This window comes from Drosophila serrata, unplaced genomic scaffold, assembly GCF_035046125.1.
Source record: "Drosophila serrata isolate PLE 108 unplaced genomic scaffold, ASM3504612v1 contig_376, whole genome shotgun sequence".
In the NCBI taxonomy this organism is placed as follows: Eukaryota; Metazoa; Arthropoda; class Insecta; order Diptera; family Drosophilidae; genus Drosophila; species Drosophila serrata.
Window position 1 is genome coordinate 2,520,626 of NW_028257274.1, and position 25,379 is coordinate 2,546,004.

The following is a 25,379-nucleotide window of genomic DNA, read 5'->3' on the forward strand; positions in this document are numbered from 1 at the left end:
TTTGACTTTCGTTGAAGAAACCCAGAAACACGCCCCGGGGCAATCACGCAAAATGCCAAATTACATGTAGCCACCATTAAGCGAACGAACTCGAAACTCGAAATTCATCTAACACGCACCCAAAAAGGGAAAACACCAGGCTATTGGGCCCAAAAAAAAGAGTCATTTAAGGTGTTTCTTACACGCGTTCATTACCCTCGGCAGCTGTCCAAAAACGATCGGATGAACTGCTCGAATTTCATGAAATTCCTCAGATTCAGACGCACTTATCCTGCCATGATCCTGGCAGCACCCCCAAAAAAGAAAAAATCACATGCTGTATCGAAATCCTCCCTCTGCTTAGTAAGAGGCTTACACGTGCCTTGGGATTGGTAATACGAGACAAGCCATTCTCAATTTACAGCCGTTGTTAATGGAACAGGAATCGAAGGACCTTTTGTCCAGTTCAGCACAAAAATTGGGTCAGTAAATATATTAAATTCAAAAAGAGTTTGTAGAAATAGTTTCTAGAAGATTAAGAGAATATTACAATCATATCTAAGAGCATATAAAAATATTATCATTATTATAATATAGTAGTTAGGTAATTATTATAAATGTAAGTTAACTTTGTGGCAAAAGTATCTAATAAATATATATAGTAGAGTTATATATTCTGTTTTACATTGATCCTAATCTGCATTGAAAGTCACAAAACTCGTATAAATATTATTTTAAGCACTTGTTTTAAACACTTTTCAAATAAAGTTTAAGCCAAGCTATTAAGTACAACTCTCTTGAGGTAATTTCATAGATCAAAACTCCATGAAAACCTAAAAGAAAATTTTACCAAGACTTGGACAAGACTTTTCACGGCTAAAAAGTGGTTTAGAAACGCGGCTGAAAAGAAGAAACGTGCCCTACATGATACAAATAAATCCATTGTTGAGTTTTAAGCACCTAAAAATTCCAGAAAATCTAGAAAAAAGTTAACAAAAAATTAACAAAAATCATAATCCAGCTTTAATGGTCATCCTTCTTGGGGTTTTTCGGCTTCTTGATGAATCTTCACTCTCCGTTCCCAGTTCCTTTAAGGTCCTCCAAAAATGCTTAAATAACTAAGTTTAGGTCAGTGAAAAAATCCATTTGGTTTTTTTGTTTTATACTTTTCAAATATATTTTGGTTTTTTGTTTTTTTTTTTTTGTTTGTTGTTTGTTTTCGTTTTTGTTTCTTCGTTTTGTTTTCATATATTTATTGGCTAACTCTTTAAACTTTACTCTGTAGTTTTGTTTTTGCTTTTACTCTTAATCCTTCCTTGTTTTTTTAATTATATTATTAGTATACAATATAAATAATTAAAAATATTACATTAAAATGTATTCGTATATCGTATAGAAGTTGCTGGTTGTTTTTGTTTGTTGTTGGATTTTCATTATGTATATTTTACTTTTCCTTCTCTTCTCTTAATTTTTGATTGCGTTTTCTCTCATCGTCATCTTCTTATAACATTTACTTTTCATTTTACAATTTTGCTAAAAACTAAATAAAATGTTTTGTTTGTAAAAACAATAATAATAATAATAATATAATAATAATTATTAAAAAATGTATGCTCAAATTATTGTTAATTTGTTTATTTTATATATTTTAAAAATAGTAAAAAGCAAAAAAGCGCCTTCTTTCGATTTTTAAAACATATTTACGTATATATTTTGCATCATTTTTTAAATTTAGTGTTTTTTTATATATATTTTTATTATTATTTTTACTTGCGTTATATTTTTATAAAATATCACCTAAAGCAATTACGTATTTCAGTTTCAGTATTTTGTGTTGTGTGTATTTTAAGTTTATTTATACAATGCAACAATAAAAAATGTTTGCTTCGTTTTTTTAAATATTGTTTTAGCAAAACATTTAATACAGAAAATCATTAAAAAATAATGGTTCAACGAAAATGCAAAAAGCTCACACATTAAATCATAGGAAACAAAGTGTTTTCTCTCCTTTTTTTTGCAACAGTTTTTCTTTTTTAACTAAAAAGCGGCGAATTATGCTAACAGAAAAATTATTACATAATTACAGCAATTTTTTCGAGTTTAAATTTAGTTTCTTACATACAAGGTTTTTAGTTTTTTTTTTAGGGTTTTTAAGGTTTTGAGACAAAGTACAACAACTATTTTAATTTTTCATAATTTTGCAAGAAAGTTTTCCCTCCATTTTCTTGGTAGTTTTTGAAAAAATAGTACAAAAGCTTTTTGTTGTTGTTGTTGTTGTTTAGTTAGTTGGCTATATTAAACCGCTGGGAAATCGGTTTGATTATAGTCTAAGTATACAAATGACTGCCCATATAGCTGAAGGAGCTGCTTGGATCGACTGATCTCAGCTCGATTTAAGTACATTTTTTTTGCATTTTGTAGTTTTTTCTTTGTTTAGTAGTAATGTTCTACAACTCAAAATAGTAGTAGAAGTTAGCAGTAGAAAGTGTGTGTTTTGGTAGCTAGAGAAGAATTCGATACTCTTGTATCATTTCGTATTGCAAGTTAAGGGTTTCAGGGGTCCTCTGACTAAGAACTATATAACGTACCCTATAGTATACAATTTTGGGAGGGGGATTGTAGGGTAGCGAGGGTTCTCTAAGTTTCTCGACTGCTCCTATATTTTTGTTTTCATTCTAATTCAATTAAATTACATTTAGCTTTCCTCCTCCTGCTCGCTATATTTATTTAATAATAATAGTATCGCGTAGTTTTCGATTTGCTTCGTTTAGTAAATGCTTAAAGTTTGTTTAGTTTTTAGTTGGTTTTGCTGTTTGCTTTACGTATATCAATTGTTCTTGAAAGTTCCTCGGCTCATTTAAAATGTCGATCGTTCGTATCCTCAATTTAATTAAATTAACTTTAAGTTTCTTAGTTGTTTTGTTTTTCGTATTTTTTTGTTTGTTTCTCTAGGTAATAAACAATAATGTTTTATTCGTATACTTTGCATTTGAACTCAGGTTTTTGGGTTTTCTTTTTGCTTTTCTGGTATCTCTTTTTTACGTATATGCGTTGCATGATGAGAGAGTTGAAAACAAAAAACAAAAAAAAAAGTAATTAACGAAAATATCCTTATATATCTTCTTTTATTTTTTTTCTCGTATTATTTGGCAAGTTTCGCTCCAGTGTTGTAAAACACACGAAGGGAAAAAGGACGTTTTTGTTTTTAGAAAAATCGTATACACGTTTGCTAAATTGAAAAATTCCCGAAATTAATAAAGGAAATTAAAAATTTCAAACTAAGCATTAGAAAATATATATGTATTTATATATATATATGTGGGGATAGAAGTTTCTAGGAATTAACTATACTCTCTATCTCTTTCTTTTCAATATTTTGTTTCAAGCGCAGCCTAGACTGGTTTTTAGTTACAAACTACATGGCTAAGCTTTAACTCTATATTAGATCGATTTTTTCCGTATAATTATATAGAGAACTGATGGGGGGGAGTAAAAGGATTAAAATCGAGACAGGACTAAAAGTCCGCCTCGTGTTTGATGCGATAGCTGGCATAGGTCTCCTCCAGCGGTGAAAAGTCTTGGGTGCTGGGCTGTTTTATGTGTGTGATCATTCATATTTTTCCAAGTAATTGGCACAGATTTACGTAAAAGAATTGGGGATTTTAATTTTAGAGAGAGATTTTAGAAACTGTTTGTTTTGGGAAAAATATTCTTGTGGGCTGTGTGTCTGTCTGCTTGTTTGCTGTTGTTACCAGAGAGAGGAGGGACTTTTTTGGGGGGTTTTCTCAAATATTTCAAATATTTACAAGTTTACAAACTCAACAAAACTCAAACCGATAACAGGACAAGTTATCGATACCCGCCGACTAACTGACCAGGCCCACGATATATCGGGGACAGAAGAGTCAGAGGTCAGAGGCTTTCGTATTTCATATAATCAGTATACATATATAATATATATGCGTATGCTTGGGTATTATATATATATATATATATAGTTTCTATATAGAACTCTATATAGAGTTATGTGTGCATATGTAAAAATGTTAAAAATTGGTTAGATTTTGGGGGGTTAGTAAACTTTCTCAATATTATATTATTTAGAGGGGGACCTTTTTTTGTTTTTTATTTTTTTTTAAAGGGGTTTTTCAGTAAAGGGGGAAAAATAATCAAAAATAGTTGGTTGGTTGGTTGGTTAATGGTGTGTGTGAGTGTTGTTAATAATAATTAATAATATATTGGCGAGCTATATGGGCCTCTTGCAAAAACGAAGTTCTCGAACTTTTTTCATATTTGTTGTAATTTAATTCTCAATTTATGCTTTTCATTATCTTTGTTTCTCTGTTTTTTCTTACTTTTGTTTTTCAGTATTTTTGTTTGTTGTTTGTTTCTTTAGTTGTTGGTACTTTTTACAAATTAAGCGAAATTGTTTGTTGCTCTAATTATTGTTGCTCAGTTGCTTTTTTGTTTATATTTTGTATCATTTACAATCTGCTTTAGATATATAAACTGATAGTTTGTATTTGTTTTCATTGTGAGAGGGATTTTTTAGATAGTCTGATGGGCAGTAAAAAGAAAGCAGCAACGAAAGCAGAAAATATTCACTTAAAAAGTGCATAGTTTTTGTCTTTCGTTACTTTTTTTTTTTTTTGCTACCCACAGCCTGTTTGTTTTTGGAACTTAAATTTATGGCATTTACTGTACACAGAAGGAGGAGAGCAAACAAATTTTGTTTGGCCGTGGCAGCAACGGTAGCAACATTAATGGATTGTCCCTATATATATATTATATATATTTGTAGATATATATATATATAGATATAGATAGACATTCGTAGTTCAGTCTGTTCTGGTTCTGGCGTTCGTTCGAGTCGGTTTAGTTCAGTTCGGTTTTTCCGTGGCCGAAGCCTCGTTTTTTTTTTTGGAAGCTCGTTTGTCGCTGGTATGTTACTTATGTCGGTTACTGTCCTCCAGCCGATGTATGTTGCTGCCGTGAGTGTGTGTGTGTTGCTGCTGTTGCATGTTGCTGCCGTTGATGTTGCTGCTGCTGCTCGCCGGCTCGTAAAAACTCCTCTGCTCTCCTTTTAATTTATTCGCTTTTATTTTGGAATTATTACTGCTATATTGTTTTTGAAATTGATTTCTTTTAATTTGTAATAGTTAATTTAGCTTTCTTCGCTTATTTTTGTTTCGATTTCTGATTCTAATTTACAAAGTGTGTGTGTGTGTGTAATTTATGGGTGTGTGTGTGTTTTGTATCTTTTTTTGGATTTGTTCATAATGACGTACAACTTCTTCTGCGTTCGGATTTGGATTTGAATTCATCAATATTAATATTATGTTTGATATTTTTTTTTTAGATTTTTTGTTTGCTGCAAACAAGCGCAGCAACATTTTTTTTCTGTTCTTTTACAGTTATCGGTCATCGTTCATCGATTATCGATTGTGGCATTTTCGATTTGGCATTCGATTCGCACTCCAACTCGATTCGATCCGATTCGATTTTCATATTTCGCTTTCGTACTGATTGATCGCATTGCAATTTATTATTATTATTGATTCATTTTAATCCCAGGGCATTGTGAGCACCCGCTTCGTTTTTGCAAGAAGGTCGTTATCGTACTACGAACATGGGTGCACCACCGCATTGTAGCTCGCCAATATAGGACCATGTGCTCCCGCGAAGGGGGTACTCACAACGTCTGGTGTACTAGCTCCATCGGTGTGCGACGTGGAGTCGGCATTGCTGCGCCCTTCTCCGTTCGCCGATCCCAGCTCCGGTGGCTTGGTGGTGTCCCGTTCGTCGATCACTAAATCTATTGGCATTTTACCCTTTAAACACGATATATACCGATGACAGAAGTTATCGCATAATTCGTGCACCTGTCGAAGACGTAGGGTTTTTTGGTTTTTTGTTGTTGATTTTTTGTTTTTTTTTTGGGGGAGAGAAGAGAAGAGAGAAGAGAAGAGATCATCAGTTGTGTTGTTGATTTTTGTTTTTTTAGTTCTCTAGAGATTTTATTGATATCTCCAGAGAGTAGGGGGTGGCAAAGGGGGGTGCGGTGTCTATATGGGGTGGTGCTAATCTATAAAGGGGGGAGATTTTTCTAAAGATATTTTACAGGGGCTTACTTATTCTAAAGGGATTTCTTAGGGGACTAATATATTACAGGGAAGATATATGATCATATCAAATAGTAACGAAGGCAGCCTAGATGATCGAAAGGGTTCTATTTTAATTTGTTTTTAGTCAATTGTATCCTTTTTGTCAAATTAAGCTTGTCACTAGTTTAACTTTTGTTTAAATTGTTTAATTTGAATTTGAATTTTCCCTTTTCGATCATCTATCTGTTGGAAATACTTTATTTTGTACAACGTCAGTGAATTTCAAATATTTTATATACTGAATTTAAGGATCACAGCTACTTGCCAATTTTTATACCCTTGCAATGTATATTTATTTAAGTCAGAAGCTTTTAACCATATGAAGAAGTCATTTCCGACCCCATAAATCATATGTATATATTCTTGATCAAATTTTAAATAGAGTATGCAAATTTATAACCCTAATAAAAACCAACATAAAACTGCTTTCCGAATTGAATTTAATGCTTTTTGGCTTAGTTATGCGTTTTTTCAATTCGAATTGTTGGTTAAATTTGTGATCAAAACATATCGATAACTGCAAGGGTATAGAAACTTCGGTTGTCCAAAGTTAGTTTCCTTTCTGGTTGTTCTTATATCTACACTTAAACCGAGCTTAAACATTGCCATACTTAGCGCCATCGCATTCTTGCCACAACCAACCTTTAAGAAATATAAAAACCGGCTCATCCGCGATCCCCGCCCCCGCGAAAATGGCATGCAAATTGCTTTTGATGCGTTACCTGCTCGAAAACTCCATCTGCAAACTCCAGACGAAGGAGACACAGACCCAGACCCATGGCCATGATGATGGCCACTCAAAAATGGCTGAGGGACAAAAGCCTCTCTCTAACCAAGGCCCATAAATATGCATAGAGAGAGGTCCAAAATAATGCACTGGCCGAAAAGGAAGTGGATGGATGGAAGGAAGGAAGGCGGGCAAGCTCAGTGCCTCGGGGCACACTTTTGGCCAGGCCAACAAGTTAGCCAGTCAGCCAACCAACCAAGCAGCAACATCAGGCAGCACGTGCAACACTCGCATTAGCAACATGGAGATGTTGTACACAGAGGGAAATCAGTATTTCCTCAAGGAAATACTTGATTTTTAATTATTTGCTGTGGGTAAATTTTCTTACAGTGCCCAGAAGATCGGTGTGGCGTCAGCAAGAAAAAGGCCCAGAAGACAGAATGCGTTTTTAAAGCCCTGTTGTTGCTGGGCTGTGTGTGCCCCGTGTGTGCCCTGTGTGTGTGTGATAAAACAAATGCGATAAGGCCAAAGTGAGTGTGAGTCAGGCATACTATATGCAAATATGCAGGCAACAAAGAGAGGAATGCAGCCGCCGCCACGGCTAAAAAGAAATTAATTGCACTGGGCCATGGCTGGCAGACATAGCAGCAGCAGCAACAGCAGCAACACCAACAGCAACAACAGCAACACCAACAGCAACAACAGGGTGCTCCATTTAACCGATGCCTGGCATTTAATTTACGAAAAAGTGCGCGTTGCTTATGCAAATTGTTTGTTGTTGCTGTGTGTTGCTCCTGTGTGTTGCTGCTTCTTGACTTCATTTTTTGGTGTTGTTGTATTTTATTTTGGCCTGCGAAAGCTGCAACGGCGGGGCTATTAACTTGTTGCCCATTGCCCAAACTTGTCAAACTCGTTTGCAGGCTGCTTTCAATGTTATTGTCACCAAAAAAAAAAAAATAAGATGATAAAAAGCAAGCGGCGGCCTGCAACTGGTTTATGACAGGACAATGTCAAATTTGTCGCTGCCGCCGCCGCCACTGATAAGCGACAGTGCACAGCAGCAGCAGCAACATGTTGCTGGTGTATCAGTTTTATGATTGCATTTGTAGCTGTCAAAGCGACCATAACAATATCCATAAAGCTTGCAATTAGCACGCCAGCAACATGTTGCTGCTGCTGCTGCTGTTGCTTCTGCTGTGCGCTTACCAAATTGATATGTTTATGATGCCGGCAGATGCCGGAGCATCCTACTCATCATCATCATCATCATGATGATGGCAAGACCCTTTGGAGACTCAACTTTCGATGCCGGCTGGCTGATAACTTTTGATTAATTTGTCAGCATTGTATGTGACATATTCGAACGGCTCATTGCGATATTTATGACTGTCACAAGAGTCTCTTCCCCTCACCATGTTGCTGCTGTTGCACATTCGATGTTGCTGTTGCTGTTGCACATTGGGTGGGCCCCCCATTGGACATGCGGACATGGACACCATGCCACCACGGCAGCAACAAGAGGGCGTTCCTCTGCCCCCCTCATTTGTACATCCTGTTAAGCAAAACTTTTCACAGCACCGGCAGTAGTTAGTTATCCCCGCCCCCCCTTCACAGCTTCCTCTCGTGTCTCTTGCCCTCGATGTAATTCTAATCTCAATGCAAATCGCTCCAATCTGCGCAGTGGTAATTCTCGATTTCCGTTCATAGATAGAGAGCCTCCAACTATACTGGGCAACAGCCTCCAACACACACACTGGATCTGGTCTCTAACAAGTTTCCAGAGCTCTAACTAACTCTTTAAACCCTCTGTGTTGTTCTGACATTTAAATGAAATGTAATTAATGGTAATATGGAATGCACATGCCTAGGATAGCGCTGCAATATTACTCTATAAATCTCTAGAAAATCATTGAGAATATCATCTGAAGTTACGTTTTTTTTTGGCAGATCCCTCAGCTTGCATCATCGGTTTGAGAGTTAACAAAAAAGAAACCCCTCAAAAAAAGTATACAGCTGTCGCTGGCAATGTTGCTGGTGGTGGCAGCGATCCCGAAACGATCTTGGCCAAGCCATCAAAACAAGGCCCCCAAATTGTTAAGAGTGTGTGTTTGGTGTGTGTGTGTGTGTGTGTGTGTGTGTGTGTGTGTGTGTGCCCCCATGCCGATTCCGATTCTCTGATTCTCTCTGATACCCCCTGCCGGCGGAGGAGCGTGTGCAACTGACTGACCCAACGTGTTGTGTCTCTGACTACGTCCTCCTCCGTCTCCGTTTCCAACTCTGGGACTCGCATCTCGATCTGTGCTGTGTCTTTTTGTCCCACTGTCCATCAGGCGGTTAGTCCCACCGTCCCGTCGTCTGTTTGTCAATTGCAATGCCTGTGCCTTGCCTGCCTGCTTGAGTTTTTTTTTTTGTTTCTCCCCTTTATATATATTTTATTTTTTGTATTTTGTATTTTGTTTTTTACTTTTTTTTTTTTTTTGCATGACTTGGGGAGCTAAAAAGCTGGAGAGTCTCTGGGAGCTGTGTGTGACTGAGGGGCCCAGACTGTGCCACTGAGAAACTGAGACAGGCAAACCAGTTTTGACAGACACAAGTCTTGAAAACGTCTTTTTAACTGATTCTGTTCGCTGTAGCAACAAATATGCACAGATACAGATATATATATATATACATATAGATGTTGTATTATTTTTTTTATCCAGCCCGCACATTTTATTTAAGTATATTTTGTTGTTGTTTGCATTTATATTTATTTTATACACCAAAAAAATCGACCGCTGCATTTTGTTGGCTGCATATAAATGAATGTGCTTTATTTTTTGTTTTTTATCCTTTTTTTTTTAAGATATATATATATATATTTTCGATTTTTTTGTACAAGTTGCTACAGTTCTTTGTTGGTTTCGGGTTGTGTGTCGCAAGCTGTGTGAGTGACAAATGACAAAACAAAAACCTGTCGTGGTCTGCGCCGTTGATAAAGATCTTGACTGTTGTTTTGTTTTATATATATATATTTCTTTTTCTGTATTTTATTTTTTTCTGGCTTTCTATACAGGGTGCTGCAAACAAATTGCAGCTGGCCAACTGACTGACTAACTTGGCTTACTGCACTAGTTTTATGCGTTGGGCTTAGAAAGCGATTTCGCCCAGCTAATTGCACCTTGATTAACAACTCTTCTTCTGTGCAAGTTCGATTACTTGTCATTAGCCTATATCTGGATGGAAAAGGTACTCACTTTATGATGTCCAAAAGAAAATAAAAAAGAAACCGAAACGGACATCACATTCCACAGCAAATGACTTTAACTCTACTATATATATATTCCCTAAGCGTTCAGGCTTGTATCTTTTTTATGCACACAAAGAAATTAAAGGAAAGATTAAACAGCAGACTTGTTTAGGCTTAAATGAAGAATATATAAATTGATTTATATAAATAAATATTTAAGGGAAATTCCATCTTTTCCCAGGCTTTGAAAGCTTGAGTTCGAGATTTCTTAGATTATTCCCATTATATAGATTATATTCTTAAAAAACCTGCTTCAATCAGCAATGAACTCTTTCGTTATCGGCTTATTGTAAGCACTAAAGTTTTTAATATTATCTGATGGCAATCGAGGCATGGCTAATATCCCATTTATAAGTCATGTTCTTGAGGCCCAAGATTTGTTCTTGATTAGATCTTTTCTCAGTGTGTTCTCTGTCCAGTGTTTTGCATAATTTCTTACTTAAGACTTAATTGAAAAAAAGAGTAAGAGACGGGTTTTTTCTGCTGCTGCTGCTGCTACCCGGTCGGGCTTAGACTTAAACTCCGGCTCTGGGTTTCAGTTTCAGTTTGAGTTTGAGTTTGAGTTTGAGTTTCGGTTTCGGTTTAGGTTCGCTCCACGCTTCGTTGCGCATTTGCCTAATTAATTTTCTCAGCACAGCAGCAACAAAAATAAAATACAATACAAAAACGAAACGAAAAATTAAGAGGGGGGGCATTAATTACGACCACGTTTGAGGAACAACTTCCATTAAGTCACAGAGAGAGGGACTCTGACACGCACCCGCCTTGCTTGCATATTATTTGAAATTAAAACAAATTAGGCAACCTGTAATTTTTCCATTTAGACAATAAAGTGTCTAATAATCAAGTAGGTGTTTGAGCCACTCACTCCCTCACCTCCCTCCCTTTGCGGCTCTTTTTAAAACATAAGAGGAAAACCCTCCCCCACTTTGGGTATATAATTTATGTTTGGCTTTGGTGTGTGTGTTATCTAGGAATTTCTAGGGGGAAGTTCCTGCAGTCATCACACCTCATGTATCAACAACAAAGGCAAAGGCCGAAATAGAAGCTGAATGCATTCCATTGTTCAACTTGATATATATTTCTTTTGCATTTTTTGGTTTTTTATCTTACGCATGAAACTGTAACCAAAAAAAACTACAGAAAACACCTGCCGCTAACGCTGTTGGCCAAATATTTGTGGTTTGGGCCTCACATCCTGTATGTGCCTAACAAATATTTCACTCTGATTGCCAATTAATTCAATTTTCAGCTGCACTTTTTGCTGCTCTATGTGTGTTTCTCCTTTAATTTAGACATTTTGCAAGTGTATTAGACAAGCTGCAGATATATGGTCGCCTGCTGTGGGACTCTGCTCTACCCCCTTTGGAACATGGCTCAATAAAATGTCAACACAAATGTTGGTAATTGAAATGCGCGCCCGTTGGCAACTATTTGCCTGCTCTGTTTTTTTCTCGCGTTTTGTGGGCTTTATAGGGGGGGCTGCTTTTATATTTATGGGCCTGCTGGCTGGAGACTGTGTTTTTGGGGTTTTGGAGTCCTGCCTGCCTGCCAGCCTGGGGTTCCTGGTTAAACATTTTGGGTGGTCTTTTTTCGGGGCGTTGATAAATGATTGCCGGCGACTTGGCCGCTGAACTGCCTCGCCTGGCTCTCTGGCTTTTTCCCCAGTTAATTGCAATGACTAAACAAATGCTGCTTTGATGAGTTTGCATAAATTGGTTTTTCCAGCGATATTAAAGCTATATGGCATGGCAAATGTTTAAGCTTGCTTAAAGTATTGTAACTAAAACTTATTTTATGGGGGACATTTACTTTAAATGGAAAGTGTTACTTACTTTTTCTAATTCTAAAAGGTGAAACCGAAGTACTTGTATTGCTTGCACCATCTGGAAAGAGAGAAATAAATACAAAATCAATTAGTTTGAAGATTGAAAAGAGATTTAAAGAGTGACCAAAGCATATCATTTACATATCCTTTAGAGTGACCAAAGCTGTTGTTAAAGCATCTAATCTATCTTTATAGAGAGCCAAAGGTAATCTCTCTTTTAAATGCTCAATTAATGTTTAATTATGAATACGCTACAACCACTCCCCTTTTGGTGGCCCTCCATAAAACGCAGCACAACTACTGGATTTTCCGTTTTGCTGTTGGTGTGACCAGACCGCTAATTAAAACATCAGCTTGACATTTGACATTTTTACGATGCTGCTAACTGCCGCTGTGTGGCCTGCGTTTGGTTTTGGTTATTGTGTCTTGCTGCTACTGCTTAAGGAATTCCATTTAAACCCAAGACATGCCATAAACATTTTTATAGCAAAAGGGGTTTTCTCTCTCTCCCTCTCTCGTGAGTTTTTATTTTATTTTCTTTTTCTGTTCCTTTAAGTGAGTGTTACTAAATGCACTTTTAAATGTTCAAACACGATAGCGGATAAAGGGGGAGTGGCAACCACAGGCTGGCATGCCAAAATGATTTATGGCCAAAGTACGCAGACGCGAGCGGGCCGAAAAGATAGACGCACACAGGGCCATGGCCAAGAGACGGCATCTAGATCTAGGAGAAACTGAAGGGAAAACCAGGGGGAATCTTGGAGGCCTTCAGTGATTTTGTACTACAACTAATAAACTAATCTGCAAGTGCATAAAATTAGGGCCACCAGTGACTGCAGGCTGCAGCATGCTGCTTCGACTCAGCCGCAAGCGAGTGGGTAAGTGACACATTTACGACTGCCGGCAATTAAAATTAGTTTTGCCCATAATAATCTCTTTATACTCTGCCAGACTTTTGCTCCACTATATATTCTTCTCTCTTCTGTTTTTAGTATTATTTTGGTTTTTGTATTTATCTGCCGACTTTAGCTTAGCTGCTACCCAATTGCACGGCTCGTTTTGCAGTTCTTTTTTTGTTGCACTCTTTGCACGCGGCATTTCCGTCTTGATTTACATTCAGCTGGATGCTGGATGCTGGATGCTGCCCTGCCGCCAAAATGATCTCTTTTTTTTGGTCCCCACCTCGGCCGGTCGTAAAAATTGTTATGACTTGGAATGCCAGCAGGGAAAAAGGGAGAAAAAATAAAAGATACAAGAAGGAGACTGCCAAAGAAGAAGGATCTGTGTTGGGTCAGTTGGATTAATGTGCTATGTGGAGAGGTATTTTGTGGTTTAAGGATGCTTGCTACACCTTGAAAAATAATCCGAAAATGGGTGAAACTAATCTGAAAGTTAATTAAATCAAAAGAGAAATTAACTGTTTAGGAATTCTTATATAGAGAGTCTTAAAGTTTTAATTTTAAATGAACAAAAGTAAGACTTGACAATAAAGATTGCTTTATATTACAAGCATTTATTATTAATTTATACAATTCTTTCTTTCTTATAAATCTGATCCTGTTTCTTAAGTATATCTATCTACTTCTGCTAAATGATCCCTTAATTCCCAGTGCATTCTGACTCATTTCGTTTCTAGATTTCTGACCAATCCCCAGAAATGTGTTTCTGTATCTTGTTCAAAATCTGAATGATCTTTTTAACGATCATTTCCCTTTGGCAGAGATTAGCATGAGTTCATTCCCGTTTCCCCCTAAACTAATAATAATGCTCCATGAAGAAGATTCTCAGCCTCAAAACAGCGTCTCGTCGATCATGATCATGATCAGCGTCAAGGTTGCTGCTGTCTGGCATTTGCCTTGGAATGCATATTCTACTAAAGTCAAGACGTTGGCTCCATTGTTGTTATATATATACATATACATATAGTATAGTATAGTATAGTAGTTTTTTCTTCTTTGCACACCCAAGGCTGCTAGTGGTGGTGGTGCTGCCCAGGCAGCCCATTTAGAGAGTGCAAAAATGTCATATGCATCATTAAATCGTTCTGCTTCATATTGTCGTTCGCATGGGTTCGCTCGCTGCTGGCCCTCCGATTTTTTCCCCCTGAATATATATATATAGTGGTATATATATTTGTATAGATATATATATATGCATATATATCCCCCCAGAGAGATGCAGAGAGCGAAAAGTATGGCAACGCTGTCCAATAAAATGACTAAACAACTCAGTTCAGTCTCGCCGTTCTGGCAAACAAATGCTCATAAATTGCGTTCGCTTTTGCCGAGGCTTTTGCTCTTTTGCTAAATTCACTGTGATTTATTCTAAATAAAAGAAAATTATTCAATTGTCGTTTGTCGTTTTGGGTCAAGGTGATACCCACACACACACATATACTACATTCAGCATAAAAAACAGCAACTACAAACAAACAACAAAAAAATAATAGCCATGATCTTTGGCTTTGGCAACTTGCTGCCAAGGAGGCTGTGTGGCAACTTTGTTGCCAGCTTTGGTTTCTTAAGATTTTTTCTTTAGTTTTTTGTAGATTTTTTTACTTACCAGTGAGTCGACTTCGGGATCTGCGGTATAATAGGGTTTCTGTGATCTTATCTGCAAAGAGAAAGAGTAAAAAAAGGACAATGGTTAGTAAGTGTTAAAGTTTACAGAGAGGAAAATAAATCCCAAAATTCATATAATTATATATGATATTTAAATACTTTAGCAAAACACAATTTCTCTTTGTGCAAAATAATTTTTACCAGCTGTTCTGGCCTCAAAAAAAAAAACCCCCCCTCTTCGTTTGGCACTCTTCTTTGCTATTTTATGATGGTATGTCTGCCGATAAGCCCATGCCAAAAACCAAAATATTATACACATTATAAAACTACAACAGCAATTCGGTTCCATGCCATGGGAAACGCCACATTTGTTCAGACCTCATCATCATCATCATCCAGCGGGGACCCGAAAACCCGGAGCCACCGAAGAGGTGACGATGCGACTCGCTGTGACCATAAAAGAGATTCTCGCTTTTATAGCAATCCCAGCCGGAGCACACGTACATAGATATAAAAATAAACCACACACTTAGATAAAGATCACAAAGGCAATATCTGGCTAGATAAAATGCCACACAAGACCGACCGACCGACCGACCGAACGAACCGGAGAAGGTCATCATCAAATGCTGTGCGAATTATTTGATATTTTTGTTTCTGTATTTTGTTTTCTCTCACGGAACTGAGCTCTTGGATCTTCACATATTCAGATACTTGGATATACACACCCGCTGCGATATCTTATATAATGGTTGTGGGACCTGACCTTGTCCAAATCCATGTGTGTTTCGGTTTTGTGTATGTGTGCTGCGGAGTTTGTTGCTATTTTGACCACCCAGCCACATGCAACAAGGTTGCATTGCAGGCGGGAGGTCCCTCAGACAGGGATTATAGATACATTTTTGGTTACAAAAGATGTGGCCCTGAAAGGAACTAAGGGTATTATGGATCTCACAGTTGTCTTTTGAGGTAAACCCAATACAAAGGGGTTTTTACAGAGATCTTCCTTATATGAACAGAGATCTAGGTACAAGGACTAACTCCATCTATAATAGTTTTAATAAACCTCTATAGAATGATCTGAAATTTGGTATGCAAACTTAAAAAACTCTACGAAAGTGAAATATATCTACACTATCAACAAGAATAAGTAAGGGATAAATACTATCTCCATCTAATCTATAATAATTTCAATAAACATCTGTAGAATGATCTGAAATTTGGTATGCAAACTCAAAAAACTAGAGTAAAATTAAATATATATACACTTTTAAATTTCTTTGACAATAACCATAGTTTTCCATTATAATTTCCCTTTATAGCATACCCCCCAGACCTTCAAACACAATTTCCCAATTAAACATTGCCACGACCTTACGTGCTAAGCTGCCCTACTGATCTCCTATAGAATTCAAGCTCTTCTAGATCTTACAGAAAAAGAAAAAATATATATAAAAACCAATACACATAAACAGATCTGAGATCCAGCGTTCGGTCCAGTGGTCCAAGGCAGTAACGGCAATTTGAAATCAACTGAGGCATGTGCAGCTAATAATTACACACTTTGCACACGGACATACAGACGGAGATGGAAAGAGACTTTGGTGTACTTCGCATCTAGATATGTGGGCACTTCTATACCATCGTTGTATGAGAAAAACGCCCCATTGTGAGGCCAACAACAATAACTATAGTAAAGCACAAAGCACGGCCATTGAGGAAAACCAAAAGAGGGGGGAAAACTCAAGAAGGGTGAAGCTAAAAAAGCGAAGCCAAGTTGCGTGTTGAGTATTTTGCAAAAGAAAAAAAAAAAAAAAAAAAGAAGTTGTTGCCTGTTGGCTTTTATGTTGCATTTTCAAATGCTGGTTGGTCGAATGGTGTGGCACTAGCACACACACACAACACAACACACACCACATCGATATACAGATAAAATGGTAACTCGCCAAACTGGTTTCTACTTATGCAGGCCCGTTCGGTTCGCGCTTTTGGCTTTAACTGATATGAAGAGAGCACACAAGTTGGCCAGGCATATTGCACGCACTTTAAGGCCTTAAGCAAAAAATCAAAAACAAGAAAATAACAACAAAAAATGGCCGTTAAGGAACCTTGAAAAGTCCCCAAATAACATCTCTTCCCATGCTAATTGAAGTTCCTCAAGAGAAGATTTTAAAAATATATAAATCATTCAGAGCAAACTAACTAAAATGCACAGCATGAGACAAGTCTATAAATACAAAAATGTTTAGGCAGTTGGGGCATGAAAATGTATATGGAAATAGGAATTGGAAATGGGAATGGGAATGAAAACGAAATGATTTTCCCCCCAGACTTTCCACCTCTCTGAAATTGCTGCAGTGCGTGGGCGTCTCTGCAGCTGACAATTTTTATATTTATAAAGTCTAAATACAGGGAGAACCCAAAACAAAATTCATGTTTTTTGACAGATATATATGTTGAAAATACAACAGTTGTCTTATGGGACATTTAAATAATTTAATAATGCCTAGTTAAGACTTTAAAATAATAAAAAATATTAATACTCTGACAAGGGTATTATAATTGGAGTCAGAAGCTTGTAACTATGTGAAGGAGTCATTTCCGACCCCATAAATCATATATATTCTTGATCAGTATTGAAAGCTGAATCGATCTAGATATGTGCGGATAAAATTTAATTTTTTCAAAATTTTAAAAAATTTTATAATTTTATAGTTAAAATTGTCAAAAATTAATAAAAATTTGAATTTTTTTAAATATTAAATTGAGTATACAGATTAATAAACCTAATAAAAAACTAGCATAGAAAAGTTTTCCGAATTAAAATTAATGCTTTTTTGGCTTAGTTATGAGAATTTAAAAATGTGATATATCGAAAATATCCGTTTATATTTCCCATAATTTCCTCAATCATATCATAACATTAAATACTCTTCCTGCTAAAGTTACTTCCCCATAGTAATAGCGCCATATATATATTTTTTATATATATTTTTGAATCTGAAAACTCATCGAGTGTCCGACATTGTCACGCGCCCCAAACGGAACCTGAGAACCTACAAAAGCGAACCCCATTTCTAATCAGTTTCACATGAGCACCTCATAAATTTCTATTTCTGTTTTTTTGTTGTTTTCTTCTTTTTTCCTATTTATTTTTTATAGTAAGTGAGCTTTTTTTGCGAAAAGAAATCACTACTGTTTAGATACTGCTCTTCAAACGCGCCTTCTTTTTTATGATGCCAATAAATGCAATTATACAACCGACAAAAAGGTTTTACAATGTCGCCGCGTCTCCAAAGATACAAAAAAAAAAATACAGAATATATATGTTATGTATATAAACATTTACAAATAAAAATAAAGCCAGGGCAAAAATAAAAATCGAAACTAGCTGATGGCGTAGGTGGTCATAAATTTTCTAGATCTAGCGATTATGGGGGGAATTTTGAAATCAGTACCATTTCATCAAACCACGTGCTATCATCCGCTGTCATAAAACTATACAGATATATATATTTATATAAAAACTTATATTGGGGGACAAATTATGATTCAATCAGGAAATTTCCTTAGACAATTATCGTAACTAGGCATTAAAATCTGTAAGTTCATCATCAACTGACGACACAATGTTTTCTTTTCTTTATTATTATTATTATTTAGCTCTCCTGGATTGGGTTGGACTATATTCTTTTTATAATGCCAATACGGTTGGGCATGATTTTATGGCCAGGTCGGCCAGAGGCAATAAAATCATTCCGAGGAGATAGGGACAATAGTACTGCCTACAACCCGGGTCTATTTTTTATATTTTTTGGTCTGCAGGCACTTGAGTAATGTGGCCATAAAGCCCCGGTTATAGTTCCAGTCAGAGTTTCTTTTTTTTACCGGTACCCACCTTGGTCATAAAGCAATTTATGCACCACCGACGGACGGACGGACGGACGGAGACGACTTTTGGAATCAGCGCGCACAGTAGCCAAGCCTTTTGAGTGTTGTTGTCGCTGACGATCGACAGCTAGCTAAGTCTTTGCCCACTTGAGAAAAAAAGAGTGCAGTGATAACAGTGATAACACAAGGTAGCCACTAAAACACAACAACAACAAAGATTCGCAAATAGCTGAGTAATTGAAGGTTGCTGTGGGAAAACCACTTACACGGAAAAGCAAAAGGGGAAAGTAAGGAAAGTCTGGGTTAAAGAACCCCAGCTAAAAGTTCAAAGTTCTTTTTCCCTCTTATTAGTTGTTCTAATTGTGGAGCCAAAGATTAAAAAAAAGAAAAGTCAGCGGGATAGAGGAAAAGTGAGGCGCCTAAATTGCAGCACGTAGGCCACATTATATTATTTTCATTTTCATTTCCATGTTGCGTGCCACGGCGCCAGCCTCATGCGGGTTTTTCTTCCCTTCCAACATTGTAAACAAACCGAAATACCAACAAAATATCTACACACAACATATACATGTGTATATATATATATAATTTTTTGGTAGCAAGAGAGATACCAACTGAGAACCGACCGTGTGTCTGTGGAAATGTTATCAAGATTTATATTTTGTAAAAGAAGAAAACAAACCAAATTAAAGTAACAGCCAAAGATGCAGATAAGTCCGCTCTGGAGACATTTTTCACAAAGATTCAACTCGGGGGAAAATTAAAGAAAATCTTGTCTAGACTCAAACAAAAGTGTTGACCGCAAAAAGTACAAGAAGTGCAACATCTCTGCTCAGTCACTGAAAAATTGCACTTACCTCAAAGCCGGCAAAACCGAAACTGAGACCTAAAACCGAAGGCTTGAATCGAGACAAAGCCATATCGGGTTTCTCACACCTACACAATAGGAGGGGGAAGCAAATGGAACCACGCTTTAGGTACCTAAAAGCTTGCACAATGACCAAAAAACAACTAAAACAGGGTCCTAACTATTTAGGGGGTTAAAAAAGTATGAAATTAAAGCAAAAATTAAAGAACGATCAATATATCGTTGGTTATTAAAATGGTAATCGATTTAAGGACATCTCTATTAACATATATCCTTGCCTATCGATTTATCGAACTAGCACACTATTAATATATCGCTTAAAAACAAATGAAAGCTTTAGCTTGCTTAAGAAAATGTATTAAATTAATGTTTCTGAAAGAATAAAAACAGACTAATAAAGAACTTTACATCATCGATTTTTTGACATACCTATTAACATAGATCTGTGCCTATCGATTTATTGAAACTACTTTCGATTACTATATCGCTTTAATTCAATGTAAACCTTTTTCCTTGATTAATTTACTTAATTATATTAAAATATCTTACATATCTTCACTGTTCTGAACCCCCTTTTAATTTCTTTTTCTCCACCTCTGTTCATACAACCCACTCATACAAAAAACAATAATTTCGTTGTAATACAAAACCAAGCAACGAAAAAAATAGAGAACTTTATTTGCCTAACCGATGACGATGATGTTGTTGGGGGAAAACGACGACGACGACAATGTTTAATGTCGTTGATTACTTTTGCCCGGCATCCAAACAAAACCCAAATAGAACACAAAACCAAAGCTGTTGTAGTTGCTCTACTCTCCCCATATTGTTTTTGTTGTTGTTGTTTAGTTTTTATCTATATCTTTATAATGGGCGCACAATATCGGTAGTAAAACACAGAACCACAGCAATTGAGGTGACACAAGCAGAAACTAAAAACAAAAAACCAGAGACTAGAGAGACCTCCTGCACATACATATATCTATCTATATCTATGAGTGTATATAGTTTCTTTTTATAACCCCATGCGAGTGTGCAGTCGGCAGATACAACTACTCCACTCCAGATACTTCAGTTTACGACCTGTGGCAGCTACCGGCTCAGATACACTTCTATATCTAACGCTCTTCTCTTTTTATTATTTTTTATTTTTTATTTTTTGTGTAAGCAAACATATGGCTGAAAGAGAGCAAGCCGACGACAAATGTCAATATTTGCATTGGCCAAGAGATTTCTTTGGCTGCCTCTTACCTGAACCTGAACCCAAGAAAAATATAGAGATAATTGTAATGATGTGTTGCCCCTATAGCTAGACATCCGGTCTTTAGCTGATAATTGTGTAAATAATACAAAATATAAATAAATCGAAGAAAATATTAAAAATAACCTTTTAAAACCAAGCACAATTTCACAGTTTCTGCTGTCAATTGTGACACAATTTGTCATTGTGCACTTTACTTTTTAATTGAGAACATTTAGTAGGCCCAGACATCTCGTCTCGAGCACCGCCTCTCATAAATCATTTTGGTTTCAAATTTGTTCTCCCCACAAGTAACGCCACATAAATAAAAAAGGCGCAGCAGAAAGAGTGAAATATTTTCCTTAACATCGAAAGAGTAAAAGCATTTCCAACAGAATAGAACACAAGCAGATCGATGCTCTATTAATTCATTGGAGTAGAAGAAATATGTGAAACTTGGTGGATATTCATTTAAATTTTTTGGATTCGTTATCGTTCGTTTGTGGCTCTATTTCTCTCGGCTAGTCCACCCTAATGTATCTAACAGATACACACATATACGATATGCTATAGCATATATAGAGCTGTTAAAAAGGGTCAAACTACTGAACAAATATTGAAAGTCAGCAGCGTCGTGGCCCGAAAAATGTTGCCATAGAGAAAAAGAGAGGAGCTGCTGCCTGGCAGTTAACTAAATAATCACATTTAAAAGGCGCCAAGTGGTTCCATAAACAAATATTTGAAGGGAATTTGGAACGCATCTTGTCTAGCTGCTGGCTGCTAATGGATTGCGGCTCGTATGCAACTGTTAAGTAAATAATCGTTTGGAAAATTCAACCAATTTCTGGTTTTTCTTTCCATTTCCCCCTCGCCCTCTTGGGCGGCTGTGCCAAATCAATTCACGCTGTGCAATTGCGGCAATCAACATCAACAAATGAATATGCAACGCAGTTTCATATAGAATGTAAAGGGAACTTTTCAACCCCTCCTATTTTCCCGAAACAGTTGCTTCTGCGCGCTTTTGCTCATTTCACAGTTTGCAGCTCTCAAAACTAAAGAAAAATTAAATGAAATAAAAATAAAATAAAAATAACAGAACAAAATCTTTTGTTCTCTGAGAGAAATTCAAAACCCTTGCAGGGGTTCTGCCACAGAGATCGCACAAAAAGAACAATGCTTTGATAATACAACTAGAAAGAAGGTAGGGGTAGGGGAGATTAAAAAGGTACCAAATTCCAAATAAAAAAGGTAAAGGTTTCTGTATTTTTTATCATTAAAAAAGAACAAAACAACGGGAAAGAAACGAAGGAATATATATGTGTATATTGCACAAAAGAGATTAAGTTCCTTTTCTTTTCGATACCCGCCGCCAGGAAGATATCTCCTCTCTCTCTCCTACGGCGAGGGAAGAAAGATCCCTTTGGCAAAGTGAACATTCCAAGGGATCCGAGGCCCGAGGCTCCTGCTGACAATACAAAACACAAAATACGCATTCGAATCCCGAATCCAAAGCGTAACCATTTCATACCTGATTATGAACCAAACCTCCGCCTTCAACAGAAAATGCAATTTACGAAACACAACACAACAAAAAAATAATCAGGGAAGAGACTGTGGAAAAAGGTAAATTGCCTTTTGTAGAGGAAAACCCAAGAAATAATACATATACATATTCTCGTATTGATTGGTATTAGGGCCTTTAACCTGTTCGGCTTACCTGAGCCTTGAAGGCTCACAGTTAAGTTCTGGTCAGTTTTCTGAAATGTTGTGACAGGACAAATGTCAAGGACAGAGACCTCGGCGAAAGGCACTTCATTAATCACAACAGAAATCATTCAACTTTTGCAAACATGCAACAAATCAACTCGTCGCATGTCCAAACTATTAGCCAAAATGTCAAGAAACGAGCTCTCATGTTATTCATTTAAAATTACTTAAAAATGAAACATGCAGGGTGTGTGAGGCTCCTTTGTCTTGTATTTTTTTTGGGGATCTTTTGCTCACTTAACAACAAAGAAATGATCAGACAACGAACTTTTACTCGGTATATACTATATAGATATATATATATATCTGCTTATATTCCCCACATTTCATTTTTTTTTTTTTGTTCATCATTTGCATCACATGTTGCTGGTTGATTTTAAAGAGAAATTATAAAGCGTTTCCTTAGCTGCATCATTAGCAGCGCCAACACCAAAAGTCGCCTAACTAAGAGGATCTTCAACAGCGAAGATATATATCGAGGGGAAATAAAGAGAGAAGAAAAATATAGGGAAAATAAGGAAAAATAAGGAAAATATCACCCTGCGACTGGCGTTGGCGTGGCGCGCATTTTACGCAGTTGCTTAGTCCAAATTAAAGTGAATATATATATAGCATAGCGGGAGAGTGCCAACGAAGAGATATATCTATGCAATCTATCTATATAAAATGCATCGGCATCATCATCATCACCAGCAGCATCAGCAGCATCTCAGCGGCAACATCAGCAGCAACAACTGCGCCAACAGAAGGTACACTTAGGGAAATGGGGTTATTAAATCAAACTATCACTAAATATACATTAAAATAATACTAAATATCTATAAAAAATAATAGATAGAATGATGAGAATCACTTGAATAATTCATTTATATATATTTCAACCTTTTAATCAAAGTTTCTGATGGGTTTTCGCTTTAAAGATCTTATAATTCCCAAGTGCTTTGTAAGATTCCTCTAAAACTATGTTCTAAGCATAGGAAATGACTTTAAATGATTTAATTTAAAGTCTCTGTGCTATATCATCTTTAAACCACTATTATTTCTAACCAACTTTTGATATTAAAATCTCTCTTTCTTTATAAAGAAGATCATTGGTATCTTTTTCTTCCTGTGTACAAGTAAAAAAGTGCCAAAGCCTTATATTTTTAGACCCTCTTCTGGGGCGAAGAAAACGACGCGCTCTCTTGCTCCCTCTGCTCGTTTGTTAAAATTCGATGGGCGAATGACATTTTTGAGTTATTTTTGTCATCCCGACAACGACAACGACGAAAAAAAACAACCACAACAAATATACAAAACGACACAGCCAAAGAACTCAGCCAAAAACTACACTGAGCTGAACCAAAACTGAACTGAACCGAGAGAGGAAAAAACAAAAACGAAATAAATAAAACTGAAATAAAAACTGAAAATGCAAGCGACAACTTAGTTGTTGACGTTCGTTGAATGATCAACAAATGTCAAATGCAAGAGAGATGATGGTATCATTGAAGAAGGATCTTGTCTTGAATCTAGATTCAAAAACCTTTGAAAAGGTTGAAATTCTTTAAAAGAATATATAAAGATCACGTGAAATCATTTAATCTTTAGTTAAATATATACAAAGTTAAGAACTCCCACTGGACCTCCTCTACTTGTAACCATTTGTTCAGAGGCGTTGCATCATTTTTATGTGACATTTCATGGACAATCTTGACAAAAGTCTATCAAAATCTCACCCAACCGAAAATGGAGAGAAGACACAACCGGGAGCATCTTGATAAATGTGTGTGATGTGGTGTGGTGTGTGGTGTGTCTTGACTCTTAGTTTGGAGTGAGTGTCTTGTTTTTATGTTGTTCTTGCGGCTTGTTGCTTTTGTTGCCCCGTTTTATTGCCCATAGCAGGAGCCTGTCAAAATTCCAAATGGACCATAAATAAAAACATCATTTTTATAATATTCAACTGGGGGCGTCATCAGTTGTCTCTTCTCGCTGTTGCTGCTGTTGCAGTTGTTGTTATTTGCCAAAATATATATATATGTATATATAAAGAAATCCGAAATGGAGCCATTTTTGGCATCATCATTTGGATCTTCTCAGACTCGTAAAAATAGCAAACTGGGGAGCAGCAGCAGCAGGATGTGTAGGGAGCTACTTGCAACATTATAATTTGTATGTTAAAACATCGTAAATTATTTAAATGTCAGTGTGTGGCAAAGTTTTCCGGCCTCTCTTGGGTTTTATGAACTCCAAAATAAGGAGAGAGAAAAAATAGGGGGAAGTGTCAAGTGTGGGCAGCGCCATTCTCAAGTCACATGGCATATTTGTGACATATGTTCATTTTGCCTTTGCCAGGGATGTTGATCTTGGATCTGACATGGAATGGGAATGGGGATGAGGATGCTGCCTCGTTGTCAGCAGGGAACAGACTGTAATTAAGTGCCAGGACTCCAGCCAGCGGAATCGATCCTCAACAACGATCCTCCACTCCACTCTTTTTGGGGTAATGTAATCCGATCATTTAGCGGCTTGCTTCGTTAAGTTCGTGTGCCGCGATTTTAGAGTTTTATATTTATACACATATATAATATATATATATATATATGTATTTATTTAGTGGCCACATGTGGGCCATATGTGTCTGTGCCTTTTTCGAAACCCCAAAGCGAGAGATAGAGAGGGCAAGAAATCGTCTCCGATTTCACTTCAAGTTGATGCCATTATTCTTACCTGTTTACTGAACATTGCAATATCCTCGTTGAACGATTCCGACGAACAGACATCGCCACCTTGCACCCCGGGCTCCCTCGGCGTACATGTGGCCAATTCGCACTTCTCAAAGATAAGCGCCAAAAGCGGGAATAGCGGATGTCTGCAAAATATATAATTAAATTGCATAGTAAATATAGAGATATAAATAAATAAAATGTATAAAATACATCAAAGAGTTGGTCGAATTTCATGACATTTCTGATAAATGCAGCTGCACAAATGCTTGTAAAAAATAATAAATGATCTTGGTATAAGCTAAAAAATAAGGTGTATTGTTTCATTATTTGTAGCTGCTACATTGAGTTAAAATTTAT

At 36.6% G+C, this 25,379-nt stretch overlaps 1 protein-coding gene across 5 annotated transcripts in view; it reads right to left on the reverse strand.

Moving 5' to 3' along the window:
- The window catches only part of hth (Meis homeobox homothorax), a 206,354-nt gene that overhangs the window by 83,093 nt on the left and 97,882 nt on the right, over positions 1–25,379 (reverse strand). For 3 of the 5 annotated variants that reach the window (XM_086839726.1, XM_086839725.1, XM_086839724.1), the window contains 4 exons: positions 25,024–25,165; positions 14,550–14,600; positions 11,995–12,045; positions 5,676–5,861 (listed from right to left, as the gene is read on the reverse strand). In XM_086839726.1, coding sequence (XP_086695852.1) covers positions 5,676–5,861; positions 11,995–12,045; positions 14,550–14,600; positions 25,024–25,165 — 430 coding nt within the window. Of the gene's footprint in view, positions 1–1,499; positions 3,570–5,675; positions 5,862–11,994; positions 12,046–14,549; positions 14,601–25,023; positions 25,166–25,379 lie in introns of those variants that run through there. The other 2 variants (XM_086839728.1, XM_086839727.1) reach the window with 1 other exon arrangement.